Source organism: Eumetopias jubatus, unplaced genomic scaffold (genome assembly GCF_037043125.1).
Source record: "Eumetopias jubatus isolate StellerSeaLion01/CBP00866 unplaced genomic scaffold, mEumJub1_p1.0 scaffold_17, whole genome shotgun sequence".
NCBI lineage: Eukaryota > Metazoa > Chordata > Mammalia > Carnivora > Otariidae > Eumetopias > Eumetopias jubatus.
In genome coordinates this window covers 80,560,104-80,580,227 of record NW_028274823.1, presented here as the reverse complement: position 1 = coordinate 80,580,227, position 20,124 = coordinate 80,560,104, and the positions used below count along the sequence as shown (strand labels likewise).

Sequence of the window (20,124 nt, the reverse complement as noted above, 5' to 3'; positions counted from 1 at the left end):
TGGCGTGGACCATTTGCAAATTGCAAAAATAAAAGAAAATGAAATTATAAAACGCAAGATCAGTTCCCAGGCAAATCATCGCTACTCAAAAGGTTTATGTTAAATTGAGGCCAAGAGAGGTTAAATTATTAGGCAAAGCTTCTCCCAGGTAGGATTTAAGTCCATGGGCCTATCCTTGACACTATTCTGCATTCGTTGACTAAGACTGCCTTGTGCAGAAAACCATCTACTTCTCCCTTCTTTGCAAGTGACGTGTGCTCTCCACTGGCCTCCAGCCCTTCCCCCCGCCCCCCACAAAGCTCTCTCCTCCAACACCCCCGCTCCCTCTCCTTCTGGCTCCGCCGGACTCACTTTCCCCTTTCCCCACCCACTGTCTCCCTTAAGCTGACTCAGCCCTTCTAACAGGGAAACGTGGGTGCCTGGTAGAGGGTCCCCCCCATTCTCACCACCACCACCCCCCGTGCAATGACTGCCCCTCCCCCCACGCCACATGACACCTCCTCGGGTTCCTGCACCTCGCCTCCTTTCCAGTCTCCCCGGGGAGGGTCTGGGGCCCAGACTGCGGGTCTTTTCCCATCAGTCACCGGAGGGCAGGCTGGAAGATCAAAGCAGGCAGAAGTCACTTCTGCTCCCTCAGTCAACTTCTCCAGAAGTACCTTGGCCTTACCGCCGGCTGGTTTGGGAAACGATTTCTAGTGCCACACAGACAAATATTTTATTTCAATAGTTGTCAACTTCTTTTTATGGATACCCTCTATCTGTGGGAAGGAATGCAGATTTTCCATTTACGGTAATATTACAATATAATGTTTTGGGGTCCCTATTTTGCCATGGGCTAGTTCTGGACAGCAAGAGGTGATCAGGCTTCTCAAATGTGCTTGTAGGGTGCCCCATGCAGAAACAGCAGGAGAGGACTGTCCCCACCGTGTCACACCCAGGCGTACGGAGGAGCTATTTCTCCAACCCCTTTGTCGCCCACATGTTCCCTGCATCGTGGCTAGTACTGTCTAAATGTCCTTTAATCCAGTCTTCAGGTTCTTGCTCAAGAGATAGGCTACGATGCCACAGTTCTCAGTGGGAGAACTTGGGAGCTTGAACAACATGTTTCACATCTCTGTGGTCAAGCTTTCCGACTCTGTCCCCCCAGGCTCCAAGCACTTTGCCTTGAGCTGCACTTTCAGGCCCGTGAACACATTCCTACAGGAAGTAGTGAGGGACAGGCCCTGCAAGCCATTTAACTTGTCTTTGCTTTCCATCTGAACTTTGACCCCAAATTAGCAACCTGCACACCTCATTTAGGAAGGGCAACGGGAAAATATTAACTGGTATTCATTGAGCATGGCAGGAGCTGTGCATCTTGTTATTTCTTTAACCCTGTAAGACCTAATATGTTCTCAGGGAGATGAAAACGTCTATGTGATCCGGTTCACGGATTACCTCTCTCTTCCCTCGCCCAACAACCAAAATACCTTTCCATTAATTGAGAGAAACAGCAGTTTTGTCACTTGACGGATGTGGTATTTGGGGCCCTCTACTGGTAGAAAGTGCTTTGGTGGCGTGGAACGTCTACATCTTGAGCCATCTCCAAAGGCTAATGCTTTAGGCCATTATCCTGATCTGCAGCTGAAAATGTTAACAGTTAATTTGTAACAACTAATTTGGATGCCAGAGGACTTCTTATGCTGATCATAAGCTCTGATGATACGTCATTCAGGATCCTTTAGTTGCAAGAATCTGGCTTAAGCAAACATCGAGAATGTACGGAGTTGGATAACTGGGTGCTCCAAAATCAATCCAAAATTCAGGCGACCCACCCAGGCTCCGCCTCTCAGCGTGGTTTCTGCTCTGCAGGAGTCGACTCTGCCTTCAGCCCTGGCGGGTCCACAAGCGCTCTTCACGACCACATCAGTTCCTTCCGTCACATATTCCCACTTCAAGTGGAGAGGAAAAAGGTTTGTGTCCTCCTGTTTTCAGCAAAGGTCACAGGGTTCATGGCAACAGAATGTGATGGGCTGGTTGCCTCAACCAAATGGAGTTCCCTGCCCCCTCCCTCCTCCCACCTACATACACACACCCAGGCCGGAGGATGGTTAATTATGTGTCAACCTGGGGAGGCTACAGGACCCAACTATTCGGTACCATTCTAGATGTTTCTGGAAAGGTATTTTTAGATGCCATGAACACTTAAATCCGTAGACTGTGAGTAAAGCCGCGCTCTCCATAATGTGGGTGGGCCTCATCCAATCAGGTGAAGGCCTTCCCCTGAGAAAGAGAGGGCATTCGGCCAGCAGACTGCTTTTCGAGTCAAACCGCCGTTCTTCCCTGGGGCCCCAGCCTGCCAGCTTACCTTGCAGACTTTGGACTTGCCAGGCTTTATAATCACATAAACCAGTTCCTTAAAATACATCTCTCTCTCACTAGATAGCTATCTCCTATTGCTTCTGTTGTTCTTGAGAACTCTGACTAACACAGTCACCCACATCAAATAGTTGAAAAGAAGAAAGAACGGCAATTTTTCTAAAGGCAACCTGGAAGTGCTATTACTAGGAAGAAGGAGAAAACACATAGATAAAGAATCAGGGATGCTCACTACAGTTGGGAACTATTACAATCAACTTATTGCTATTTAGTAAGAGCAATTTGGTTGACAACAATTTTTAAAACATCAAGCCCATGGGGAGAAAGAATAAAAGTAGTTTTGGTGGTGAAGAGGTATTGAAGGTTTTCTTTCCCCCCAGGTTTTTCTATAGTCAGATATGTGTTTAAGTGTTATTCAGCATGAGCTGTTGAGTGGCAAGGCTATCTTTAGAGGAGAAGAAACAAGCTTTAACCTATATGGTATGGTTTGAGTGAAACCAGGATGATTGTCCAAGACATCTCCCACATCTGGGAGAGGGCCTGAAATTCTATTATTAAAATTGTATTTCTTTGCCCCTGAAGGCTTGGAGGCCCTTAGGAATGTGTTGTTAAAATAAAAATAACCTTTAGAAATGTCCAAACGGCTTTCCCTAGAACACCAGCATTCGTGAGGTGTTCATCCAGCAGGTGTTCTTGAAAGGATCCGCTAAGAAGACAAACAAGCATGGGCAACAGTCTGTATCAAAACCCCCTCTAGGCAATACATATGAGCATAGTAAAGGCTCTGAGAAGTCTTGGTTAAGAGACCTGTTTAAATTTTTTAAAATCTAGAATATCCTAAAATCATTTGGCCATGAAACACACGTCTCCCCACAAAGCACCTATTACTATCTCATTGAAGCTGAGGGTAATTGCTGGGGTAGGGGTTGAGGGTGGGGTGGGTAGAAAGAGCAGGGCCCAGGACCAAAAATACCTGTTTAATTCCTGGCTCTGCTATTGATTAACTAACCAACTTTGCCAATGTTGCTTAAACTTTTTTGGCCACAGTGCTTTATTTATAAAGTTAGTTTAATAAGCACCCACCTCCCTGGACTAAAATGATCAATGTTAAGTGAGGGAGAACCGTATATGAAAGTTGCTGGCTCATAATTCACACTCAGGAGATGTTGATTTTATCAATTGTCTTCTCTCTTTCTCTCTCCTTTCCTCCCTCCTTCTTCTTACAGTATTTTTTTTTTTTATTTCAATGAACTTTTTATTTAAGAATGTTTTTGCTAAGAGTCCCCTATATGCCACCTCCCACCCCCATTCACTTCTTTTGTGTCTGTTCTGTGTCAGAACAGTGGCAGGAAGGGGCCTGGCCCACCAGGGTCTGCGCAGGACTCACCCAACACTGCAAGGTGAGGCAGAAACAAGCAAATCCACCCCTACAAGCCTGGGCCTTAAGTGCAGTGCAAACCCTAAGGTGAGCGAAGGCCCGCCAAGAGGGTGACTTACCCCAGGCTTTGGGGGCCTGAAAAAATCTTCCAAAAGAAGCTAGAGAGAAGTGAGCGGGCCAAAGGGAAGAGGCATGGAGTGTTCCTGATGGGATGAACCCAACTGGAAGGAAGAAGGAAGAGAGGCAGCTGATGGAGGCTCAGAACTTGACCAAGGTTGTAAAGAAATACTGAGTACTTCACTCCTGACCCGGCCTGGGAACTGCTTTCAGAATCGCACTTTAGCGGTGTCATTACACAAACTTCCCTTCGGTAGAATTCTTGCAAAACCATCTGAACAGACAGGTCTACTTTTCCAAAACAATAGTGGCTTTGAGCCGCGTTAACCCAAGTAGTAAAGACTTACAACTTTGTTAAAAACGAAAATTGGCCAGGAAATAATGAGTAACAAAGGGGGAGTCATCGTGAACATTTAATGCGGCTGGAGCTGCGGGATGGGCCCTAACTCGCTAGCTTTGTCCTCCTCCTGAGTGATACAGGTGAAGGGATCCCCCCTCTTCAGAAGCCCCAGAGCGCCATATCCGGACCTTTCCTTGGATGACTGTCACTTGGTACAGGAGTCCGGGGACTGTCACTCGGTACAACTCGCGAGCTGAGCGGGGCTGGGTCTTCCCCGCGCGTTCCCAGCGAGCCGCCCGGGCTCGGGCGCGCAGAAGGACGCGGGGGGCTCCCCGCAGCGTCCCAGGGTGCGCGCCACCACAGTGTCCGGAGGACAGCGAGCCCGCTCCCGGGGTCCTCACCTGAACCGCGCCCGCCAGCCGCCCGCGGAAACGCCTCCGCACGGGGAATGCCCGTTTGTGCAACAAAGCCTGACGGCCGCCCCCACCCCCACCCTCTGCCCCGCGCGGGGCTGCGCCGTCCGAGGGCGCCCCTTCCGCCTCCCCCCCCTTCCCGGGCGCTCCCCGGCCGGGCTTCCCCCTGCGTCCCGGCCCCGGGGCCCACCCGCGGAGCCCGCGCAGGTGCCCCGAGACTTCCGGGGAGCGGGAAGAGCGGCCGGGGCGGGTCGGGTGGGGCAGCTGACTCCCCGGCCGGCGGGGCTCGGGGAGGGGCCACGCGGCTGGCACTCCTCCCAGGGCCGGTGGCCGGTCGCGCTCGCAGGCGCAGAGGCGCTGGCCCTCCGGCGGGGCGCTCCGCAGCCATGTGGGGGACCTGGGCCATCCCGTGTCTGGTGAGTCGGCTCCTGCCCGGCGCCGGCGGGCGGGTGGCGGGCCGGCCGCGGGCTGCTGGGGCTCTCCCTGCCCGCGGGGTCCGGGAGCCGCTCCCTCCCGGCGCCCCTCCCCGGGGACCGCTGTGCGGGGCGCTGGCCGGGCCGGGAGAGGAGGGGGGCTTCGCGGGCAGCGCTGCGTCTCCGGCCGCACGTCGGCTCCGGGGCGGGTGGGTGTGCGCGCCCGGGAGTTGGGGGGCGGGGGCGTCGGGGACGGAGCCCCGGGCGGACCTCCGGCCGCTCCCTAGCGCACATTTTCCACTCGCTCTCAGATCTAGGGAAGAAAGCGGCCCCCGGGCAGTGGGGAAAGTTGAGGCTTCAGACCAAACCGTTTCTTTCTCGAAAAAGTTATCTTGGGGCTGAATGAGCCTCTGGAGGCTTGTTTACCTTCTTATCACCACGCAGAAAAAGAAACTGTTCTTGTTTCCCTTCCGGGAATACTTCTCCTTAAGACTGTGAGTCACTGACTCAGGTTTGTCTTGTCTTGCCTTCTCTTCTCGCCCTCCCTTTTCTTCTCGCCGTCTCCCTCGCTCGCACCCCGGCGGTGGCTTCTGTGCCCCGGACGCGGGGGAATCCGGGCCTCGCGGCTCGGGCGGTGGTACCTGCTCCCGGCGCGCACGCCCCCGCGCACCTGCACTTGGCCGGGAAGCCTGGGCCGCAGCCCCTCTTGGGGAGAGTCCCTAGCGCACAACTGTCCGCTTGGTGGCCAATCCAGGAGACTCGGTTCATTTGAGTGCCGAAGCCCCCGAGGGTCCGTGGATTTTCATCTTATGGGGACCGACCCCAAGTTCCGAGCAGCGTGATGGGACCATGTTATCAAGGCCACCTCAGGCAAAAGTCACAGCAGCCGCGGGGTGAGGGAGATGCCTTCTTCAGCTCCATTTCACAGATGGCGAAATGGAGGCCAGAAAGCTCAAGTCGTTCAGCTGAGATCACACAGCTAGTGTTAAGTGGCAGAGCTGGGACTTGACTTAGACCTGTTTCCAAAGTCCAGGCGCGTTTGTTGATGGCACCTGGCTTCCAGACTACACCAAAAGTTGAAAGGAAAGAGGCAGTGGTGCCCGGAACCATCTTACCATGGGGGGGAGGGGAGAAAAAAAAATCTCACTGACTCTTTTGGAAGTAATGTGCAATATCTGGGTTCGTTTAGAAACTCTTAGAGAAAATTTAATATTCAAAATCGAACTATTTGTTCAACTCAGACCACGCTCTTTTTTGTCCTATCCTTAACCATTGCATTATTACAGTGTTGGTTGCTTTGAAAAATCTCTCTCAGTTCTTGGGACTGAAGTACTAGTCAGCGTAGGAAAATTATCAAAGCCCAGAGGGAGTTACACTTGTTTAACTTAGCATCTTTGCCAGAAATGCATATTTAAAGCACCAAGGACACTTTGTTTTTTCTGAAAGAATGCACATGCGCACACACGCGTATGTATATGTAATTATTTGTATATACTTATAATATCTGTAATAAGTTAAATATTTGTTTATTATGTTTACATATAATATATGGCCTAGGAGATTAAGAAATTTAAGGTTTATTAAACAAAATTTATAAATGCAGACAAAATTCTTTCTTCTGAAAACAAATCTGACATAACCCTATCACTTAGATAATCACTGTCTACGTTTCGTAGGGTACATTCCATTCTGCCCCTCTAACGTGACTCTTAAATTGAGTTACACAGAATCCTGCCTTGCACCCACCACTTGCCCAATAGCACACCTGTATTCTTAAAGAAGTTTCCACGCTGTCTGTCGTGTCATCTGGTGTGTCTCCCACAAACACTCGCTTCTGTGCCTTTGCACTTAGCAGTGCTTACTTAGTAGTAGCGAGAATAATCAAATGGGGGTGGGAGTGTTAATTACAGGGAACACAGATGCAGGTTTTGTGTGACCAGGTGAGTGGGCTGCAAGTAGGTGGGGGGGGCACCTCATTCTCTTGTCCTCCTTGTTGGGCTCTGGTGCCCTTGTCTTTGTTGCCTCCTGTGTCTCTTCCTTCTGTGCTTCTCTTCTTTCCACCCCCTTCGCCTTCCCTTTTCTCTCCTATAGTTTCTACCTGTTGTGTCTGTGATACCTACAAGAAATGTCTGAAATCCTCAAACAACTCACAAATGTCTAAAGGAGACTTTGAAAAAGAGTCAGACCTAATATAGAAATTTGTGTGAGAAGTAGCTATGGCCAATGCTTCCTTCCTTCCTTCTTTACTTTCTTTCTTTCTTTCTTTCTTTCTTTCTTTCTTTCTTTCTTTCTTTCTTTCTTTCTTTCTTTCTTTCTTTCTCTTTCTTTCTTTCTTTCTTTCTTTCTTTCTTTCTTTCTTTCTTTCTTTCTTTCTTTCTTTTTCTTTTTCTTTCTTTCTTTCTTTCTTTCTTTTTCTTTCTTTTTCTTTCTTTCTTTCTTTCTTTTCTTTCTTCCTTCCTTCCTTCCTTCCTTCCTTCCTTCCTTCCTTCCTTCCTTTCAGCACATGGCTCTGATAGGTTTTTATTTATACTGTTGAAGTCTGTGGTCAGGCAGTTAGTACAAACTCAGTTTCTTCTCCATTTCTTAAAGCAGTTGTCTTCAATTTATGGCCAAGGGAAAGGAGAGGGCATTTGAAAAGAAACCAGTGTATTTATAACGAATCCTATCGAAGATTTTCAGTGGACAAAGAACGGCTGTTTAATGTCTAATTTAATCATTTTTCCTTAAACCGGCCTCAGAAACATGAAATGGTTGTTTTTTTTTTTTTTAATGGGTTTTACTTCTATCACAAAGGACTTGAAAAGTTTTTAAACTGAAACAAAATTGTGAAATGTAATCTAAAACAATAACAACCTGGAGGGAGGGGAAAACACCAATTTGTAAGTGATGGCAAGATGGGGAGGCAGAAATGAAATTGGTACTGGAGCCCAGCAGGGCCACAGGGAGATGAAGAAAGTCTCCTGGTGTCTGTCTCTGACATCCGCTTACCACCCCTAGTGGTAAATGAGAGTTTAATTTAGAAAAAGAGGTTTTATTTCTCGCCCTAAGTTTAGAGGGGGAAAGGTGAAATAGTGAGAGGCAAAGGGGACCCAGGATTTGGATATAAGTCTCTCTGGGATGCTAGGCAAGTAATTTACTTCTAAATAGTTCTTACAGTGGACCTGTCAGTATCTCAGGAATCTCTCCAAAGGCTTCCAGAATGCTAACGGGAAACCAGATGACTATAATACAAACAGCAGTTGGAGAAAATAGCCAACATTTAAGAGATGTTTAAAAACCTGAATAAGGAAATCCCCCACTTGAAAACCCCTAGTGGGCAAAGTGCCTTTTGGTAAATTATCTTGGGTCCCAAAAGTCCCTCAGTGAGCACATGTTTCGTAATAGGTACTGAAGACTATTCCCTTATGATGAAAAATAATAAAAGGCCACACATAAAAAGTGGATCCAGAAATAAAAAGCAAGTCGAAACCAAATTTAGGACGGTGAATCTCTTTCTTCTCTTTAAATAGCTATAAAGAGAGATGTGAATGATGTGAAATAAAAAGTAATTCTTGAAAAAAATAAAGTCATTCCTTATTTTATCACCTAAAACAAGCATTTTGTATTTTACTTACAGCCTCTTAGTTTTGTCTATACTGGTACATAATTGCATGTTTATTCAGTGCTGTTTATAGTCTGCTTTCTGTCATTTCTCAGGGACACAATTTTTATTTTATAATTTTTATTGGATGCATTTACAGAGAGGGCATTTATTTAATGAACTTGAATTTCTAGAATTCTTATCATTTATTATTTTATTTATTCTTTTTCTTAAATAATCTATTATTTTAAAGAAACCCATTTCTAACTGTACTGGAATCTGTCTACGTATATCTTATTACCAAACAAAAAAAATTATTTGTAGAACCATTGTCAGTATCTTAGTGCATAGTCTTGTATTCTTTTTGCTATCTATGTGGATCTGTTCACAAAAGTGGGAAAACAGCATTTAACTACCTAGAAAGTCCTTTTCATTTTCTGGAAGACCCTTGCTTTAAAAAGAGAAACAAAGCCCCTTTAGCTTCTTAAGGAAGTCTCTTGAATTCAGTCTTAAGCAGGAACAAATAATTCAATCTACTTGCCAACCTCTATTTTCTTTGAAGTGAGATATAAGTAGTAAAGCTCTAATTAGAAAGAAACTGATCATTGTAGGTTTGGTAGCTCCACCTTCCCCAGAAGGGAATGAGCGAATTCTTCCCTTTGATCTCTTCTCCCTTCTTGTTTTGGAATGGACTTTTGTGCAACCAAGCCACTCCCATCTTGGGCATTTAGAAACGGCGGTCTATGTTGGGCGACTGGCCCAAGTTCCACTAAGTGTAAGGATGATAGTGAATTCACTGTGGATTTAGGCATTTTGAGCAAGGCCAGCCTGATAAATCAGCAAATCTGACTGCAGCTCACTGGGCAGATATCCTCAGCCCAGTGAGGCAAGCAAGCTTAAGCTGCAAACTGGGATAAACTTGCAAAATTAGAATAAACTTGGCCATGGAGTCATTAATGACAGACTGTCCTCTGGTCAAGTCATGCAGGATTCTAGATTTACTCACTTCTGTGTTCCGGGAGGCCATAAAAATATAAGATGTGAGAAACATCGATACTTTTGATCTCGGAGGCCAGAGATCTTGGGAGAGAAAGAGAATATGTACTCAGAGCACACTAGATTGTGCTCTTGCCCCTGGCTGATGACTGAGCTTTGGTTTTTAGCCATCCTCACAAGAGAATCCTTGGTCAAAGTAGACTGTTTTTTCATATGGGTGTCTTAATAGATTTAGGCCTGATTTCAAACACTGAGCAGACACTGCCCCAAACTATATTTTGTTTTGTTTTGTTTTTAGCCTTCATGGTATTGATACATACAGTAAATATATATGTGAGTGCCTGTTTTTAATATTAGTTGCCATCTTTTGGTTTCTCTTGAAAAATGGAAGACGTGGGCCCACATGCCACATGGCCCCCACTCGCCTGCCCTTTGGCCCAGGTGGCCCTCTCCATTGCGACGAGCCTCTCCTCCCCTGTTGCCTATGACGCATGGACACCTCGGTCCTCTGCTACTTCTTGGCCCCCCAGCCCCCGGGGCAGTGAAGGACTCTAGGCTCTAGTTTAGGATTTTGTAGCCCCCCCACTATCTGTTTCCTCCACCAAAGATGACTTCTCTTCCTTCAGGCCTATTTTTGGGAAGGGTCATTACTTCTCATGAGAAGTCAACTTCTGATTTGCAAGTGCAGACCACAGAGGCTGTTGGTCTGTAAACCTCTTCAACTCCTCACATGTAAATACAGTGGCTTGCTGCCCTCAGATCTTGCTCCAGCTGGGCTGTCTCCAACCTTGGTGAACATCCACAGAACTGAGGACTTGCTGAAGATGATCTCAGACACCCGGATTCTATGTCTGTGGTGGAACCTGCACTATTTTTTTTTTTCTTTAATGCATCCCTACATGATTCTGAGGTCTGTCACAGTTTTGAAGATGATTTTTCTAACTCTTGCACCAAACTCAAAATCTAATCCCAGGTAGAATTTTCTAGATTCCCTCATTTTCTTTTATGCATTGCTTGGTAACTCAGAGGTCTAGCCGGTCCCTTATGCCCACCTCCTCAGCTCTGTCTCTCCTGGTGTCCCCAGAAACTGGCCTTAAGAAAGAAAGAAGACATTCCAGGCATAAGATTACCATGCGTATTTTTATTTACACATTTTGAAAAAAATAAGAAGGAATGGAATCTTCACTCATCTCTTTCATGTAGAAAAATTTCTTTTATTTCTCTGTATTTCAGTGTTTCAATAATGCACCTACTACGAAATGTCACTACTGTTTCCTTACATTTGACACACATACAGTAGAGATGGCTTTCATAGTTGGAAATGGTCTTTTTAGAATTTCTTTCTTCTTACATGTTCTAAATAACTAAGAGTCCAAACAGCAAGCAAGCAAGAAGAATTTGTTGAGCTTCATTTCTTCATTTATGTCCTCAGCAGCAGAGGACAGGGCTCAGTTTTGAAAAAAAAAATTCACTGACTCTTCAGGCACCTGTTAGTCATTCTTACCATTCTTGCATTTTTCACTGCCTCGTGTCTGGTTTTTTTTTTTTTTTTAAATTTGCTGCTTTTAAAAATTATTTTCCTGTTTGCTTCGAGCTTCAATAAGAACAGGAAAAAAAAGTGATTTTTTTTTTTTTTTTTTTACTTCCTTTTCAAATCCTAGCTCATCTCTCAAGGCAATTGATTCTTTGGTGTAATCCAAAGGTAGTCTCAACCTCTTCCAATAGTTTGCTTAATTCCGGCACTGAGATGTTACTCTATTTGTAACTGCCACGTGAGAGCTCCAGCGCTTTCGAGTCCTAGGACCGGGCGGACAGCTTGTCAACCCAGGGCGAGGTACACGGTGGGGGGCGGTCTTCAATTTTGGGGTCTGGCTCTGCCTGCTTCATTTCTTGTATTGAGTGAGCTGGTTGGCTCTGAAAAGTGACCCATTCCTGATGCAGATAGCTAATGAATATCCAGTTATTCTCTCAGTTCATCAACTGATACAAGGGACAAACTCTCCTGCAGCTCTGTCACCGAGTTTCAAAGGGAGCCGGTGCCGAGACTCTAGTCTAGGAAGACTTGGGTTTCTATTTGTGCATTTCAGACCCCCAACCCTGCAAGAGCCTGCAGCTCCAGCGGGCGTCGTGGCTGTTCTCAGGAACTCAGCACATGGATTGGAGGAAGGGAAGTGTAAACCCCACTTAGAACCGAGCTGCAGACCAGGGGTGCAAAGTTTCCACATCCCTTCCGTGCCAGCCAGAACCCCAGCCTTGGGGCCCTGCTGCAGCCTTCTTATACTTGGGACTGATTTCTGGTTCTCAGAGAGTACCTGCCAGACCCAAAATATGCATTTGCTTTGAAGGTTCTTCTTTTCTTTTTTTTTTTAAGATTTATTTATTTATTTGACAGAGAGAGAGACAGCGAGAGAGGGAACACAAGCAGGGGGAGTGGGAGAGGGAGAAGCAGACTCCCCACTGAGCAAAGAGCCCAGTGTGGGACTCAATCCCAGGACCCTGGGATCATGACCTGAACCAAAGGCAGACGCTTAACTGACTGAGCCACCCAGGCACCCCATGAAAGATTCTTTGTATAATTAACACTCAGGCTTCTTGCCAACAACTGACTGTCTGAAAACAAATTGAGTGGTTTGTGCGCCTAAATGGAATGGAAATAATTAGGAAACTAATTTACAAACCTAAAACAGAGCCCAGGTCCCGGTCAGAGGTGCCGACTTTTCCCCTGGCCTTTCCTCATTGTGTATTATTGGGCAAGTCATTTCCTGTACTCTGTGCTCAGCTTCCTCAGGTAAAAGAAGACAATAAGAATTCCTCATGCAAAGGCTTCTTGTAATTATCACAAGGAGAGACACACATTAAGGAACTTTGTAACAGGCCAGGCACACGTACTGGGGGAAAGGGAAAATCGGCCTAGGGGGCCTGGTGCTCTCACTTCACATTTACATGGGTGAGTCAGGAGAGAGAGAGAAGCACATTTTCTGACTTGCAGAAAATATTAACATCCTCTAGATAACAAAAGACCCACGACGGTCCATTTTTTAAAAAATCTATCTTGCAGCTGAACAGGTCCCTCCCCTGCTCTGACATTCCAGGAGTCCACGAGACTGTGGCATCTAGGGTTAAGGTTGGCCATATAATCCCGCCATGCCTTCCATCGGCAAGATACGAATGACTTGTGCGGCTCGGGAGACGGAGATCTTTATTTAAATAACCTTCACAGCTAGTTGCTAATGATGGTCTTGCTGAGGACCTGGGGTTCTTCCCCATTTTGGTCAGGCCAAGTTCTTCTGGGTATGACCCTCCTGGAAAACCCTTTCCCGAAAGCCAACTCTTACCCACATTCCCTTCAGGGCAGTGCGCAAACATCCTCTCTTTCTGTGGCCTTTCCAGACCACGCTTTCTAACGCAGCCCTGCCCCACCCTTCAAACTCTCCATGCCCCCTAAGCTTGCTTTATTGCTTCACCCAGCTTGTATCCCTCCGGGGCAGGGTGCCTATTTCTCTGGTTCTTCATCTCCCTGCACGTGATGCTTCGTTTCATGTGTCATCGTGAACTCAGACGTGAGCTCAGACATTGGCTCAAACATTCTCCCGGATGTTTTTGTGAAGGCGTTTTTTGTTTCTGTTTTTGTTTTTTGGTGCTGTTGTTTTTCGATGAGATTAACATTTAAAGTGGTAGACTTAGAGTAAAGCAGATTACCCTCCCTGATGTGGGTGGGCTTCATCCAATCAGTTGAAGGCCTTAACAGCCTAGAGACTGGGCTCCCCTGAGGGAAAGGAAATTCTGCTTCCACACTGTCTTTGGACATGAACTGAAATTCTTCCTGACTCTCCAGCCTGGTGGCCTATCCTAAAAGATTTTGGACTTGCCGAGTCTCTCCCCCAACTCTCTCTCTCTCTCTCTCTCTCTCTCTCTCTCACAGACACACACCCTTTTGGTCCTGTTTCTCGTGAGAACCCTCACGTACCTCACTTACATATAAATTCTATGAGAGCAGAGTCTGTATCTGTTCAGTGGGCTGTTCCCAGGCACCTGTCTGGCACATAGTAGGTGCCCAACAAAGTATTCACTCAATTAATTAATTTGATTAATGGATTAGTGAATATTCCCAGCAGAATATACAATTGAGGTTTCTCTGACTTTTTCATCTTTAGGATGATGGAGATGTAAAACTATTTATTCCTCATTTTTTCCCATTGGGTGATCATCTGACTTAGTTTATTTACATTTTTCAGATCTTTAGTTTAATCAATTTTCTGGCCTTTTCAGCTTTTCTGAAAACAAGTTTTCTGAGCATTCAGATCATTTCATCCTTTGTGGGTTTCCTGCCTTGTCACAGTCAAATTGCCCCGGTTCCTGCCTGGACGGTTTGGGTTAAATCTTTGCATATTGCAAACTTGAGTTAATGGAACAATTACAAAGCAAATACAAGCTCTGTGGAGCACCGCCTGCCTCACCTTATGTAACAGGCACCACGTGCTCTTTGGACCAGCTTTCTTTTTCATACTTGAAGTGAGTTTTTGATGCTGAACTAAGTAAAAAAATGTTTCCAGAAATTCAGCTCCGTGAAGCGGACGTGGTCAGATATGAGACGAGCTTGGTGCTGGTGTCTGCCCTTTGTGGCTAGTGATGCTCCTGTCTTTCAGCATGCTGCTGAAATTCTGGAAATTCCTCATATTCTGATTGGATTTTGGACAGAGGATTTTTGATTCCCTCTGAAAAACTTCAAAACTAAAACAAAACGAGGGAGAGTATACATTTATCTTAGCCTGAGAAGGTCGACTGGATGCAGAGTTTTCCAGAAATAGCATCAGTGTCACAATCTGCAAATGTAAAATGTGCTACTGTCTTGAGCACTCATCACCTAAGCCAGAAATTGTGGACCTGCTCATAATACTGTCTCAGGAATCCTGGATGCAATTAGAGTACCAGGGAGGATAGGGCCCCCCGGGCCATAGGAGATACACATGCGTGCACCCACCCACACACACAGAGGATTGGGTGTCAACTTTCTGTGCTTTTTTCCACTGGTCAATTTTGGCCTGCTCGATCCCTATCAATCTCTTCTGAGTTTAAACCTGTTACATTTTCTTCAGTTTCTAGTGAGACACCAGAATTGAAAGAGGAGAAGAAGTAATATCTCCCTGTTAACCCCCTCTTCACAGCAGTGGGGGTGGCTGACAATAGGAAAGAATTGCTTCTACTCAGTCAGATTGCTTAGGTTCAGTTTTCCATTATCTGTTGCAAACAGGACTCACTGGTCTCTTCCAACTATGGAGAGATTTTTTTTTTTTTAAGACTTACTTTATTTGAGAGAGAGAGAGAGAGAGAGACAGCATGGTGGGGAGGGGCAGAGAAAGAGAGAGAGAATCTCAAGCAGACTCCCTGCTGAGTGTGAAGCCCGAGGTGGGACTTGATCCCAGGACCCTGAGATCATGACCTGAGTCGAAACCAAGAGTTGGATGCTTAACCGAATGAGCCACCCAGGCACCCCTGGAGAGATTTTTTTTATAGTTTTCATATGTTGGCAATATCTGGAATGCTAGCTGGCCGGTATGCGTAATCCCTGATAGAACAACAAGATAGTTATGGAATGAGGATCCTAACAATTTGAAGGATTTTCATTTGAAAGTCCTTCCGATCTTAGTAGTTCACACTTTGGTATGCTTTCCATTACATTATTACTTCCTAGCGTGCCCAATTCAGTTACTACGCATTAGCTATTATTCTCTGATCTAGAAGAGGAGCTGATATTAACAGGATAAGAGAATTCCTTGCAGATAAAGTAAGAAGTGGGGCACTGTCGCCATGAAAAGAGAGATTGATGCTAATAAAGACCTTTTGTTCAAAGTTCTTACGTTCAAAGAAACTTAATATTCCCTTCCTATTACAGTCAATGTTACTTGTCTTTTGTAGTCTCAGAACCTGGCACATAGTAGGTGCTCAAGAAATGTCTGTTGGGTTGAAGAGGCACTGAAGCCAGCATATTTAGACATTATTCCTCTGATCTGGGTACCAGTTTCAGGTGTTCTATACGTAGAATTATTCATATTGAGAGAGAGAGCATATAGCCCCTGGTAAGTTCACCTGTCTCTTGGCTGTAGGGAAAGAACACTATGAAAGTTGTTTGGAACCTCGGATAAGCACTAGCTCTACATTTTGCCGGTGCATGTCCCTGGTTAAGTGGGATGTTTTCTTGATGCTTTGGTGTCATTTTCCCTCTTGAAAGGCTGAATTTTAGGGATGCATTTTTAAAGACATCCGTCCCAGGAGGAAAATTGGGCAGCCACGTCTCCCTCAGCCCTCCCTTCTTGGGGGTCCCGTCATATCCTGTGTCCTGACAAGGATACAGGTTTGGGTGACAACGGCAGAAGGGCTGGAAGGCCTGGGGAGAGACTTCCATGGTAGTGGTTTCCACATGATGAACACTTAGTTCCCTTGACTCAAAAGATGCCAGTATTATTACTATACCATAAAGGAGAAAAAAAATAACGTATGCGGTGAAAACTGTGAACAATGACCTTAAGAAAAATCCTCAGTACTAATAGTTTAGATTTCTTTGATGTTTAGCAATAGAATTTACATATTCCACCTAAAATGAGAGACTATTTATACTGATGGTTAGAGAGACAAAAAAATAGGAAACCAGAGAAAATCAATCAGAGATCATCCCCAAATGCTCCCATACATTTTAGAGGGCTCATTTTTCTAAGTAATTCTAGTCTATAACTCATGAGATAATTCTGACACGATATCACTTAGACCGCTATCACTTTTACCTCCAGAAGAAAAGAACCCCAAATAGATTAAAGATTGGTTCTCAACTAAAAGAAGTTCTATTTTTTTTTTTTTTTTCTGAGCAAAGGTGAAGAAAATCCCATGAGATTCAGTGTATGCTTGGTTAACCAGACAGGATTTCACCAAAATTGTTTATTCTGCGGCTACCTATAAAAAGAGAAGAAATAGAACATGCTATAAGCTAAGTACCAGGTTTGGGAGAAATTATCACTTTTTATCCTCATAATAACCCTTCAAGACAGAAACCGCTACTGGCACTTACAGGTCAGGCAACTGAGGGTCAGTTGGTTCTATAATTTGCCTAAAGTCACCATGTTGGCAACAGAACTGGGATTCACACTGCAGTCATTTTGAAATTTCATGGTTTTGCCTACTTGACTATGTTGTTCCTCACTAGAACATTGTGACGATAACAATAATAATAATTAATAAATTAATAATACCATTCATGGGGCACCTATTTATTATGTGCCAGAAATCGCGCTAAGAGCTTTACGTGCATTTAATGGTCACAACAAACCCATGAAGAGGAGCTGATTTCCACTTTATAGATAAAACAACAGAGACTCGGAGAATTTAAGTGACTTCACCCAGTGACAAGGCTGGTAAATGAGAGTCAGGGTTCGCTTTTGAGGCCAGAGCCCTGGCTCCTACCATCCATGATGCTGTTTCTGGAGTAGTTTGGACTATCACATAATCAGCATCCTCCTTTTCCGGAGATGTGTGAGCAGAAGGACGGGGCCCCATGCTTTTAGCCTATGCAACCGCAAACATAGCCATCTGAGGCAGCTTACACCTGTGGTCCACGTTGTCTAGTTGGGAAGTCAATACAATTCTCCTCATGGTTTTCTTTAACAGATACTTACCTCTATCGCGGGACCGTGGCCTAGAGGTGTTAATGCTCAAGCAACTGCTATCAACTCCGAGGTGTTGAGATTGCGCAAGAACATCACCATAAGGGAGGCTGGGTGCTTGGAAGGCCTGCAACGTGAGAGCACATTCTGCTGTCAGCCATGTCCTCCTGGTATGTTCCATCAACATCCAGCAATTAGCTTGACAATCCGGGTGAGGAACAGCATACAGTAATAATGGAGAGAAGAGTTTACAGTGCTTGGTTCTGCATTATAGCTTTACTGGGAAGAAAAACAGGCAGGAAATTACTTTCCCAAGACTAGTTGAGTTCAGCTTTATTCTGCTTGTAGTAGAGATGAAGAAACGGAATTTACAAATGACATGTGCCCCTGAAGTGACAGGCTTTCTCTCTTCAGCTCCATTTTTCAGGAGCCAAAGAGGACTCCTTTGTGGATATGAAAGCTTATCACAACAGAACTGATTTTTTTTAATGTTCTTTTTTTTATTTTTATGTTAATCACCAGACATTACATCATTAGTTTTTGATGTACTGTTCCATGATTCATTGTTTGTGCAAAACACCCAGTGCTCCACACAGAATGTGCCCTCTTTAATACCCATCACCAGGCTAACCCATCCCGCAAACCCCTCCCCTCTAGAACCCTCACTTTTTCATAGTCCATCGTATCTCATGGTTCATCTCCCCCTCTGATTTACTCCCCTTCATTCTTCCCCTCTTGCTGTCTTCTTCTTCTTCTTTTCTCTTCTTAACATATATTGCATTATTTGTTTCAGAGGTACAGGTCTGTGATTCAACAGTCTTGCACAATTCACAGCGCTCACCGTAGCACATACCCTCCCCAATGTCTATCACCCAGCCACCCCGTCCCTCCGACCCCCCACCACACCAGCAAACCTCAGTTTGTGTCCTGAGATTAAGAATTCCTCATATCAGTGAGGTCATATGATACATGTCTTTCTCTGATTGACTTATTTCACTCAGCATAACACCCTCGAGTTCCATCCACGTCGTTGCAAATGGCAAGATCTCATTCCTTTTGATGGCTGCATAATATTCCATTGTGTATATATACCACCTCTTCTTTATCCATTCATCTGTCGATGGACATCTTGGCTCTTTCCACAGTTTTGCTATTGTGGACATTGCTGCTATAAAAATCAGGGTGCACATACCCCTTCGGATCCCTACCTTTGTAACTTTGTAGTAAATACCCAGTAGTGCAATTACTGGATCGTACGGTAGCTCTATATTCAACTGTTTGAGGAACCTCCGTACTGTTTTCCAGAGTGGCTGCGCCAGCTTGCATTCCCACCAACAGTGTAGGAGGGTTCCCCTTTCTCCACATCCCCGCCAACATCTGTCATTTCCTGACTTGTTAATTTTAGCCCTTCTGACTGGTGTGAGGTGGTATCTCATTGAGGTTTTGATTTGGATTTCCCTGATGCCGAGCAATGTTGAGCACTTTTTCATGTGTCTGTTGGCCATTTGGATGTCTTTTTGGAAAAATGTCTGTTCGTGTCTTCTGCCCATTTCTTGATTGGATTATTTGTTCTTTGGGTGTTGAGTTTGATAAGTTCTTTATAGATTTTGGATACTAGCCCTTTATCTGATATGTCATTTGCAAATATTTTCTCCCATTCTGTTGGTTGTCTTTTGGTTTTGTGGACTGTTTCTTTGGCTGTGCAAAAGCTTTTTATCTTGATGAAATCCCAATAGTTCATTTTTGCCCTCGCTTCCCTGGCCTTTGACGATGTTTCTAGGAAGAAGTTGCTGTGGCTGAGGTCAAAGAGGTTGCTGCCTGTGTTCTCTTTTAGGATTTTGATGGACTCCTGTCTCACGTTTAGGTCTTTCAACCATTTGGAGTCTATTTTTGTGTGTGGTGTAAGGAAATGGTCCAGTTTCATTCTTCTGCATGTGGCTGTCCAATGTTCCCAACACCATTTGTTGAAGAGACTGTCTTTTTTCCATTGGACGTTCTTTCCTGCTTTGTCAAAGATGAGTTGACCATAGCGTTGAGGGTCCATTTCTGGGCTCTCGATTCTGTTCCATTGATCTATGTGTCTGTTTTTGTGCCAGTCCCATCCTGTCTTGATGATGACAGCTTTGTAATAGAGCTGGCAGTCCGGAATTGTGATGCCGCCAGCTTTGCTTTTCTTTTTCAAGATTCCTCTGGCTATTCGGGGTCTCTTCTGGTTCCATACACATTTTAGGATTATTTGTTCCATTTCTTTGAAAAAAGTGGATGGTATTTTGATGGGGATTGCATTGAATGTGTAGATTGCTCTAGGTAGCCTTGACATCTTCACAATGTTGGTTCGTACAATCCATGAGCATGGAACGTTTTTCCATTTCTTTGTGTCATCCTCAGTTTCTTTCAGGAGTATTTTATAGTTTTCTGAGTACAGATCGTTTGCCTCTTTGGTTAGATTTATTCCTAGGTATCTTATGGTTTTGGGTGCAGTTGTAATTGGGATCAACTCCTTAATTTGTCTCTTCTGTCTTGTTGTTGGTGTATAGGAATGCCACTGATTTCTGTGCATTGATTTTATATCCTGCTACTTTACTGAATTCCTGTATGAGTTCTAGCAGTTCTGGGGTGGAGTCTTTTGGGTTTTCCACAGACAGTATCATATCATCTGCAAAGAGTGAGAGTTTGACTTCCTCTTTGCCGATTTGGATGCCTTTGATTTCTTTTTGTTGTCTGATTGCTGTGGCTAGGACTTCTAATACTATATTGAATAGCAGGGATGACAGTGGACATCCCTGCTGCGTTCCTGACCTTAGGGGGAAAGCTTTCAGCTTTTCCCCATTGAGAATGATATTCGCTGTAGGTTTTTCATAGATGGCTTTTATGATA

At 45.0% G+C, this 20,124-nt stretch overlaps 1 protein-coding gene and 1 long non-coding RNA gene across 2 annotated transcripts in view; one reads left to right on the top strand and one right to left on the bottom strand.

The window, feature by feature from the left end:
* Positions 1–689: 689 nt before the first annotated feature.
* Positions 690–4,111, bottom strand: LOC114210236 (uncharacterized). Its single transcript, XR_003609493.2, has 2 exons — positions 3,856–4,111; positions 690–1,964 (listed from the first exon to the last, which is right to left on the bottom strand). It is a non-coding gene; the product is annotated as an uncharacterized LOC114210236 (long non-coding RNA).
* Positions 4,112–4,892: 781 nt separating this feature from the next.
* FAS (Fas cell surface death receptor) overlaps positions 4,893–20,124 on the top strand; it is a 36,717-nt gene continuing 21,485 nt past the window's right edge. Inside the window, exons 1-2 of the mRNA XM_028104618.2 lie at positions 4,893–5,022; positions 17,252–17,417. Coding sequence (XP_027960419.1) covers positions 4,993–5,022; positions 17,252–17,417 — 196 coding nt within the window. The 5' untranslated portion in view covers positions 4,893–4,992. The remainder of the gene's footprint in view (positions 5,023–17,251; positions 17,418–20,124) is intronic.